The sequence below is a fragment of the Pipistrellus hanaki genome (genome assembly GCF_964339955.1).
Source record: "Pipistrellus hanaki genome assembly, chromosome: 11".
In the NCBI taxonomy this organism is placed as follows: Eukaryota; Metazoa; Chordata; class Mammalia; order Chiroptera; family Vespertilionidae; genus Pipistrellus; species Pipistrellus hanaki.
This window is the reverse complement of record NC_140513.1, coordinates 1116794-1126076: the sequence shown is the minus strand read 5'-3', so window position 1 is coordinate 1126076 and position 9283 is coordinate 1116794. Positions and strand designations below refer to the sequence as shown.

Below are 9283 nucleotides of genomic sequence, written 5' to 3'. Positions count from 1 at the left end.
CCAGGAGGACGGCCTGTGGCCCCGGGACGCGGGCGGGGCTGCCCGAGGCGCGGCTGTGAGAGCGGCGGAGCCTCCCGGTGGCCGTGGCAGCTGCGGGAGGGGCATGGGGAGGTGCTGCCCCCGGCGCTGGCCGCTCGGGCCCGGCGTCTCCCCGGCCGGGCGCGCTTCCTCGTGGAATCGGTGGCGGCACTCTGCGGGCACTGGGCTCCCAGGCTCGGGCTCGGGTGGCAGTGTCCCCCGGCGTCCCTGGCCCGGCGTCAGGCCGTGTGCCAGCCTGGCATCGGGCAGGGAGGCTCTGCGAGGCGCCCGGCCACCGGCCGGAGGATCGGCCTCTTCCCGGAAGCCTGGCGGTGTCCCAGCCTCCCGCCCGCCCCGCCCCGCCTGCAGACTCAGGCACACAGTCTCTCCACCTCTTCCTTCTCTCCCATCCGTTCCCTGCCCCCACCCCCAGGGCAAATAGCATGAGGAAAACATGAATTTTTTAAATAGCGAAGGAGCACCCACACTCTGCCCTTTGGGGGGGGCCCTTTGCCAAGGAGGGGGCTGGAGACGGGGCAAGTCCCTGTGGACCCAGTTTCCTGTCTGTGGGCGGAGACATCGGGGCCACACAGCTGCCGTGGGCTCCGTGGGCGGCTGGCCCCACGCGTGTCCCAGGCAGCAGATGGAGGGAGGGCTGTGAGCCAGGGCGGTGGCTCCCGTGTTCGCACGTGTGCCCCTGAGTCTGTGCCCAGCCCGAGCCCGGGAGGTCCGGACTGGGAAGGGCCGGCTGAGGATGTGGGCCTGGCCGTCCAGGGGGTCATGTCTGTGGCCCAGCACCAGCGGCAGAGCCAGAGCCCCTCTCCTGTCCCGTGTGTGAGGAGGGACAGGGAGGGCCCGCGTGTGAGGAGGGACCGGGACGTGTGAGGAGGGACCGGGAGGGCCCACGTGTGAGGAGGGACCGGGACGTGTGAGGAGGGACCGGGAGGGCCCGCGTGTGAGGAGGGACCGGGACGTGTGAGGAGGGACCGGAGGGCCCGCGTGGCCGTGTGGCAGCTCGGTCTCGCCCTCGCAGCCTCCAGAGCTGCGCCACGGGCACCTGTGGGCTCCAGCCACCCACCTGGCTCTGTTACGGCCGCCGAGCTGGCCGCACGCCGCGGCGTCCGCAGGCGGAGTGGCCCTGGAACACCGGCTGCCACGTGACCCGGCAGGTCTCCCATCCGGAGCCTCCCTGGGGGCCGCAGGGCGCCCACCGGCACCCGAGGGCGCGGGAGACTGCGCTCATAGGGTCCGGCGTCGTGATCCGAGCGCAGAGCGGAGCGGCGTCCGGGGGGCACTTAGCCGCCTCCCTCCCTCGGCGCATCCTTTCCTCCGGCTCCCCTCCACGCCAGCGCTCCCCGGGAAATGCGTGGCCTCGGTCAGTCAGACACGTGCGCTCCCGGCTTCAACGGCCCTTCCGGGTGCAGTACAGGCGGCGCCTCTCCCAGGAGCCCCTGCAGGAGAGGGCGAGTGACCCCTCACCTCCCAGCTGGTGAGGGCAGCGGGGTGCAGGCCGGGGGAGGGCAGCGGGGTGCAGGCCGGGGGAGGGCAGCGGGGTGCAGGCCGGGGGAGGGCAGCGGGGTGCAGGCCGGGGGAGGGCAGCGGGGTGCAGGCTGGGGGAGGGCAGCGGGGTGCAGGCTGGGGGAGGGCAGCGGGGTGCAGGCCGGGGGAGGGCAGCGGGGTGCAGGCTGGGGGAGGGCAGCGGGGTGCAGGCCGGGGGAGGGCAGCGGGGTGCAGGCCGGGGGAGGGCAGCGGGGTGCAGGCCGGGGGAGGGCAGCGGGGTGCAGGCCGGGGGAGGGCAGCGGGGTGCAGGCTGGGGGAGGGCAGCGGGGTGCAGGCTGGGGGAGCGCAGTGGGTGCAGACTGGAGGGCACAGGTGCCGCCGTTGCCCGCACACCCTGTCCAGTCCACGCGCTGCATCTGGGCGGAGAGGGGGCCGGTGGAGCCGTCAGACTGAGCACAGATGGGGGTGAGGAGAGACCACGGGTGTGACAGGCCGGGCGGCCGCTCTCCTCCTGGGACCCCGTCAGCCTCGTCCCCGGGAGCCGGCGTTCCCAGGCTCCGGCTGCACTGGAGGAGCCTGTGGGCCCCCGAGCATTTTATTTTAGTGTTTTATTTTATTTTATTTTATTTTTATTTATTTATTTATTATTTTTACAGAGAGGAGGGGAGAGGGATAGAGAGCCAGAAACACCGATGAGAGAGAAACATCGACCAGCTGCCTCCTGTACATCCCCCACTGGGGATGTGCTCTCAACCAAAGTGCATGCCCTTGACCGGACTCAAACCTGGGACCCTTCAGTTCGCAGGCCGACGCTCTCTCCACTGAGCCACACGGGTTTTGGCCCAAGCTGCATCTTTGAAAGGCTGCTTCCTGGCCGGCCCTTCCCTTCGGGCACCGCCAGCCCTTCCTGGCTCCCCAGCTGGACCTCACGCTCAGGAGAAATATTCGGGCCGGATCTCCAGGCCCAGAGGGTGGGAGGTCCCCACGGGACTGACGGCCGCGGTGCCCCGCTCCGGCCTCCAGCCCGCCTCCGGCCCCCTCCTTCCTGGCCGGCCACCTGGGCTTGCTCCCCAGAATGCAGCAGCTGAGATGGCACCTGCAAACCTCGATGCCACTGCGCCCCCTCGGGACGGTGCTGCGGTGAAATCAAACCAGATACAGCCCCTGACCAGGGGTTTCCTCCCGTCTGCCCTCTGAGGTGTCGCCTTCCCAGCATGCTCCCGGCGTGCTGCCAGGCCCACGCCACCCCCTCCAGGTGCAGCCTCCATCGGCCTGGTCTCCAGCCAAAGCAGCTCTGGAGAGGGCGGGAGGCCCTCTGCCCTCGCCGAGGGTCCTCTCTGGGCACCAGGCTGCTCCTGCCCCAGCTCAGCCTCACAACACCCCGAGGGGAAGGTCACTGTTAGACCCATTTCAGAGATGGGGAAACTGAGGCTCGGAAAGGCTCATTACCTTGGCAGAGGCAGGGCTGGAGCCCAGGCTGCCCAGAGCCAGGCGCGGGCACCCATGACAGTCCTCCGGGGTCTTTCTCCGGCACCCGGCTGGCTGCCGGGAGTGTCTGTTCGCCCCGGCTTTGGGCAGAGGGACACGCCGGAATCTGTGGGGTGGGCGGCCGCCTGGGGTGTGGCGTCGGGAGGGGTTCCAGCACGTGCGTGGCCGCTGCCCTGGCTGCTAGAGGGAGCGGTGCGAGCACACATGGCCTGGACCTGCGGCCTATGGCGTGGGTGGTGGAGGGTGGTGGGTGGTGGGTGGTGGGTGGTGGGCGGTGGTGGGTGGTGGGTGGCGGGTGGAGGCGGGTGGTGGTGGGTGGAGGCGGGTGGTGGGTGGAGGTAGGTGGTGGTGGGAGAACGGGGTCTGGGCACCCTCCGCACCCACCACCGCGGGGCCTGCAGTGCCGGCTGTCACTGGGAGGTGGCGCCCTTCCCCAGCGGTTGGAATCGGCGGCTTCTAGGCCTGGGGCGGCCACAGATCCGTGTCCATCAGGAAGCCTCCTCAGAGGCCTTCCCCGGGGCCCCACCTCCCCCAGCCCCTGCCGGGCAGGGCCCCTCTGGGCGGAGCTCCCTGGCGGCGGGCGGAGCAGAGAGGGTGTCCGCTCCGGTGGCACCGGCAGGGCCGCCCGCCTCCTGCTCCACCGGGAGGAGGCACTGCCCTCCGCGGGGTGCAGGGGGGAGGGGGGGAGCACCCGCCTCCGCCTGCTCCGCCCGGCGCACCCTCAGCCGCGCCCAGGCCCGTTAGGAGCCCCCTCCCCAGCCTCCGCCCCGGGCCCCGGAGCGCCCTGCGGAGCTGGGAGGAGGGCCCGGGTCGCGGGGGCTCCGGAGGGTCCCTCCCGGTCCGCCCCGCAGCGGGGCCTCCGCCCGGACTTCTGCGATCGGGCGCGTCTGTCCCCCGCCCGCCCGCCCGCCCCTCCCGGCCTGCAGGCCCCGCGGCGGGCGCCAGGGGGCGGCAGGGAGCGGCGGGAGGAAAAATCCGCGTCTCCGGGCTGAGCTGAGGCGTCGCCGGCTTGTCCCCGCCTCCCGCCTCCCGCCTCCCGCCTCCCGCCTCCCGCCTCCCGCGGCCCCGCGCAGTCCCGGCGCAGCCGAGCGAGCGGCCTCCCGGTCCGGCTCCGGCTCCGGCTCCGGCTCCGGCTCCGGCTCCGGCTCCGGCTCCGGCGGCGGGAGAAGCGGGGGGCGCAGGGGCGCGGGGGCGCGGGCCGCGGTCCTCTGCCGGCGCCATGGCCGGGGCGCGCGGGGCGGCGGGCGGGCGGCGGCGGGAGGCGGCGCGGGGACACGGCCGGTCGCCCCGGGCCGCCGCGGTGGCCGCCGCCTGAGCTGCGGGCCGGGGACGGGGCGCGGGGCGCGGGGCCGGCGCGATGTCGGTGCCGCTGCTCAAGGTCGGCGTGGTGCTCAGCACCATGGCCATGGTCACCAACTGGATGTCCCAGACGCTGCCCGCGCTCGTGGGCCTCAACTCCACGCGCCTGTCCGCGGCCGGCGGCGCCACGCGGGACCGCAGCACCGGCGTGAGTCCGCCCTCACTCCCTCCCGAACCCCCATCACCCCCGGCCCCCCACCTCCTCCAAACCCCCCCCCACCCCCCATCCCACCCCCTCCCCGGCGGCGCCACGCGGGACCGCAGCACCGGCGTGAGTCCGCCCCCACCCCCTACGAACCCCCAATCCCCCCGGACCCCCTAACCCCCTCCAAACCCCCATCCCCACCCCCCACCCCCAATCCCCCCCCAATCCCCCCGGACTCCCCACCTCCCTCCAACCCCCCATACCCATCCCCGACCCCCAATCCCCCCGGACCCCCACCCCCCTCCCGGCGGGCGGCGCCGGAGGGAGCGCCGGGCCCGGGCGCGGGAGGGTCGGGCGGCCCCGCTCGCTGCGGGGGAACCGCTCCCCGCCCCGGCCCGGCGCTCCCGCCGCCGCCCTCCGCCCGCTGCCCGCTCCGCCCGGCCCTCCGGGGGGCGCGGGGCTCGGGCTGGGAGCTCGTGGGCGAGGTCAGGACGGAGGCGGGACCCGGGGACTCGTCCAAGGTCACCCCGCGGGGAGGGTGGGGCGCCCGGACTCTCCGCGCGGAGCCCTCCCCCTCGGTGACCCCGGACCACCGGCCAGGCCGCGCCCCAGCGGAGCCGGCGCTCCCCGCCTGCACCCCGAGCCCCGGGCTCTCCTCCGTCCCCGGCCCAGGGCCCCGGTGTGCGGGCGGAGGGGGCGCTGTCCCTGGTGCCGCCGGCTGGAGCCCCCCCCACACCCGTCCCCGCGCCCGCCTCCCGCTCGGGCCGGGGAGGGGCCCTCCCGGGCGGGGCTGGCAGGAGGGCCCCGCTGGGGGCGGCTGGGCTGGACCCGAGGAGGGCAGGCGCCCAGGGAAGGGGCGCGCCCGGCGCCGGAAGGAGAGGTGAAGGGCACGCGGCTTCCAGCTCCCCCGGCTGCCAGGGCGCTGAGCGGGGAGGAGGCTGGGGGACCCCCTCCCCGAGACCCTCAGGGGCACCTCCGGGTCCGGGCACCCGCAGTGCTTCCGGCTTCCGGCCGTTCCCTCTGCCCGGAGCCGCTGGGCTGGACGCGGACGGGGTGGATGGCCACACTCTCCCTCCACCAACTTCTCCCGCCCCCTCATCCCCCTCCCCCCAAAAAATAGCGGGACCTGAGGCTGCGGGGCAACCTGAGGCTGCGGGAGGAGGCGAGGAGGGGACGAGGGGACGAGGGGACAGGGAGCGGGCCCGCCTGGGCACCGGCCGGGGACCACCTGAGCCGCTGCAAGGTGACACCTGCCGGCCCAGCTCCGGTGTGCGGCCGCCTCCGACCGCCATGGGTGCCGCCGTCACCGGGAACTGGGGACCTCCGCCACCCGGCGGGGTGGCAGCGCGCCGGGCGCTGGGGGGACGGGGACGGGCTTTCAGGGCGGCCGGCGCCAGGCGGGCAGGAGGGTGCAGGCTGCGCCCCGGTTCTCCCACCCTGGCTCATAGCGGCTGGGTTATGTTAATGGTGAGATGGTGAGGCTGATCTCCAGCTCCCCTGCCCCCCTGCTCGCCCCCCTGCCGCCCTCAGGGGGGGAGATCGTGTTTCTCAGCGACGTGCCCACCAGCAGCCTCCTCCCTCCCCCTCCCGGCCTTGCCCAGCCCCTCCCTCCGCCTAATGGATCGATTTGGTGGGCTGCCAACACGCCACTCTCCGTGAATGTAAGAGACAGCAAACGGCGAACAGCGTGCTGCCGGCTGCTCCGCCCCGCCCCGGGCACCCTGACGGGACCCTTTGTTCTTGGGGATGGGCCCCTTCGCGGTCAGAGCGTCCTTAGCCCGTTCTGTCTGCCCCGCCCGGCTGGCGTGGACAGCCCTCCCCCGTCTTCCCTGTGTCTCACTCTCCCCCCCCCGCCCCTCCAGGTGCTGCCCACCAACCCCGAGGAGAGCTGGCAGGTGTACAGCTCCGCGCAGGACAGCGAGGGCCGCTGCATCTGCACGGTGGTCGCCCCCAGCAGACCATGTGTTCGCGGGACGCCCGCACGAAGCAGCTGCGGCAGCTGCTGGAGAAGGTGAGTCCGCTCGGGGCGTGGGCGTGCACCTGTGTGCGTGTGTGTGCGCACGCGTGTGTGTTTGCATGTGCACATGTGTGCGTGCCCACACCACCGCCACCACCGAGGCGTGGCCAGCCTGCAGGGTCCATCCCGGCTCCATGACCCATTCTTCCCATTGAGACTTTGTGAGTGAGTGAGTGAACGAGTGAGTGAGTGAACGAGTGAGTGAACGAATGAGTGAATGAATGAATGAGGGAGTGAGCGAATGAGTGAATGAATGAATGAGGGAGTGAATGAGTGAGTGAGTGAACGAGTGAGTGAGTGAACGAGTGAGTGAACGAATGAGTGAATGAATGAATGAGGGAGTGAGCGAATGAGTGAATGAATGAATGAGGGAGTGAATGAGTGAGTGAACGAGTGAGTGAGTGAACGAGTGAGTGAGTGAATGAGTGGATGAGTGGATGGGGACTCCCCAGGGCGGCCCAGGAGGAGGGGACAGACCCTTCGGTCGCTGCAGGCTCCATGAGAAGCCGCTGGGCTCCCACATGCGGTCTCTCCCCGGGCTGCCTTCCCTGCAGCCTGAGGCTCGGTCCCCAGCAGCCAGCTCCGGCCGGGGTGCCGGCCCCGGATTTCCCCCGGGGGATTCCCCCCTTCGAGTGGCCGCCAGGCATTGCCCGGCCCCCCCCCCCCCCGTGGGCACGCTCCTGGCACAGACGCGGGCCCGCCTGGGTCCAGCCGCGCATTCCCGTACACATTCTCCGCCCGTTACCTCCCTGACTCCACAAAGACCCTCTCCCCGCGCACACAGGCCGTCTTACACCGGCTCCGCTGCGGGTGGGGGGGGGGGTGTTGGGGGGAGCTGCGGTCCCTCTTGGGACCCGTTTCCCAGCTGCCCCGTTGCGGCCCCGGAAGGCCTGGGAGGGCCGTGTTTCTTGGGCAGGAGGCGGCAGCGGGTCCCAGGGGTGACCTGGTTCCCTCCGGCCGGCAGGGCCCCGGGGAAGGGCAGTGGCCGGGGTCGGTGTTGGCGTCAGGCAGCTGAGCAGCTTGGCGTCTCCGGCGTGTTCCTGGAGTTAAAATTAGTGTGTGACGTTTTAATGCGCGCACAGCGCTCTGCTCTGGCGGGTGACAAGCCCCTGTGCCGGGAGCTGCCCGGCTGCATGCTGAGGCACCATCTGAGACTCGGACGGCTGTAGCTCAGAGTAAGGCAGTGAGGGGCAGGGGGCTGGGTGCCAGAGCCACACACCCGGAGCGGCCAGACTGTGATGATCTCTGAACATTGGCACAATCATCTGACCACTCAGTGTGTATCCTATAGAACAAAAGGCTCATATGCAAATTGTCCCCTCAACCAGGAATTCGACCAGCAGGCAGGCTGGCCAACCGCCCACGTCCCCAACCCCTGGCCAGGCTGGCCGGACCCCACCCATGCACGAATTCATGCACCAGGCCTCTAATACACACACACACACACACACACACACACACACACTGAGTGACCAGGTTATTATTTGGAGCCAGCGTGTTGCCCTCTGGGCACCGGAGTTCTCCACAGAGTGTGTAGCTGCTCTCCAATGATGCCCAAAGTTCCCGGCATTTCAGAACGGCCAGTTTCTCTAGCGGAGGCGCCTTTTTTGGGGGGAGGGGGAGAGGCAGGAAGACGTGGGGGGGGGGGGCATGCTGCCGTCTCCTCCCACTGACCAGGGAGGCTGAGCCTCAGACCGAGCGATGTCGTTCCCAGAAGGGAGGGGGTGTTCAGAACCACAGAAGCTCAGAGGGGCCCTCGGCTACGGAGGTGCCTCCCGCCTTGCGATTGGACTGGAGCCCGCGCCCACAGCCGGAGACCAGCCCGGCTGCCGCCCGCGTGCTTTTGCGCCGAATCGCGAGCCAGTTTCCCGAAAACCAAAGGCACAGGCCGTCCCTTCTGAGCTCCGCGGCCTGCGGCTGCTCCCACTCCGTCTCAGGGGGGCTCGGTCTCAGGGGACTCGGTCTCAGGGGGGCTCGGTCTCAGGGGGGCTCGGTCTCAGGGGGGCTCGGTCTCAGGGGGACTCGGTCTCAGGGGGCTCGGTCTCAGGGGGCTCGGTCTCAGGGGGGCTCGGTCTCAGGGGGCTCGGTCTCAGGGGGGCTCGGTCTCAGGGGGCTCGGTCTCAGGGGGGCTCGGTCTCGGGGGGGCTCGGTCTCAGGGGGGCTCGGTCTCGGGGGGCTCGGTCTCGGGGGGACTCGGTCTCAGGGGGCTCTGCTCCCCGAGCCGGGAGGGAGCGGCACAGCCGCCCGTCACCTGCGGGGGATGGGTCCCCGCTCCGGCCGAGCGGACAGGTGTGCAGCAGGGTCCCCCGGATGGTGTTGGGGTGAGGACGGCCCAGGAGGCGGGGAGGAGGGCCCGGTGCCTCCGTTCCCCCCCACGCTCCGCCCGCCTTTCTCGGCGAGGCACCTGGTGAGATGGGGGCGCCCCACTTGCTGCTCCTCGTTATTGTGGGTTCACCCCGCAGAATAAAGACGGTAGAGACCGCACCCCCAAAAAAGAAGGGGACACTCTCCCAGCCGCACGCCCGGAGCTGTGGCCGCGAGGAGCTGGCTCCTGCCCTGTGTGCCCGGGCTCCGGGCTCTGGAGGCGCCGGGCAGTGCTCGGTGCTCCCCACCCCGGTGCGGTGCCGAGCGAGTAAATTACGCCCGGCCGCGCGGGGTCCGCCGAGGGGGAGGTCCCGTGGCGGAGCGGGAGACCATGAGGTTGGCCGTGCTGCCTCCGCCCCCGTGACCTGTGACCTCTGACCTGTGGCCTCTCC

General features: G+C 71.5%; 1 protein-coding gene across 1 annotated transcript in view; it reads left to right on the top strand.

Moving 5' to 3' along the window:
* Positions 1–4236: 4236 nt before the first annotated feature.
* The window catches only part of OLFM1 (olfactomedin 1), a 19525-nt gene continuing 14478 nt past the window's right edge, over positions 4237–9283 (top strand). The window contains 3 exon segments of the mRNA XM_084899660.1: positions 4237–4513; positions 6373–6454; positions 6457–6521. Of these exon segments, the coding sequence (XP_084755786.1) occupies positions 4364–4513; positions 6373–6454; positions 6457–6521 (297 nt within the window). The 5' untranslated portion in view covers positions 4237–4363.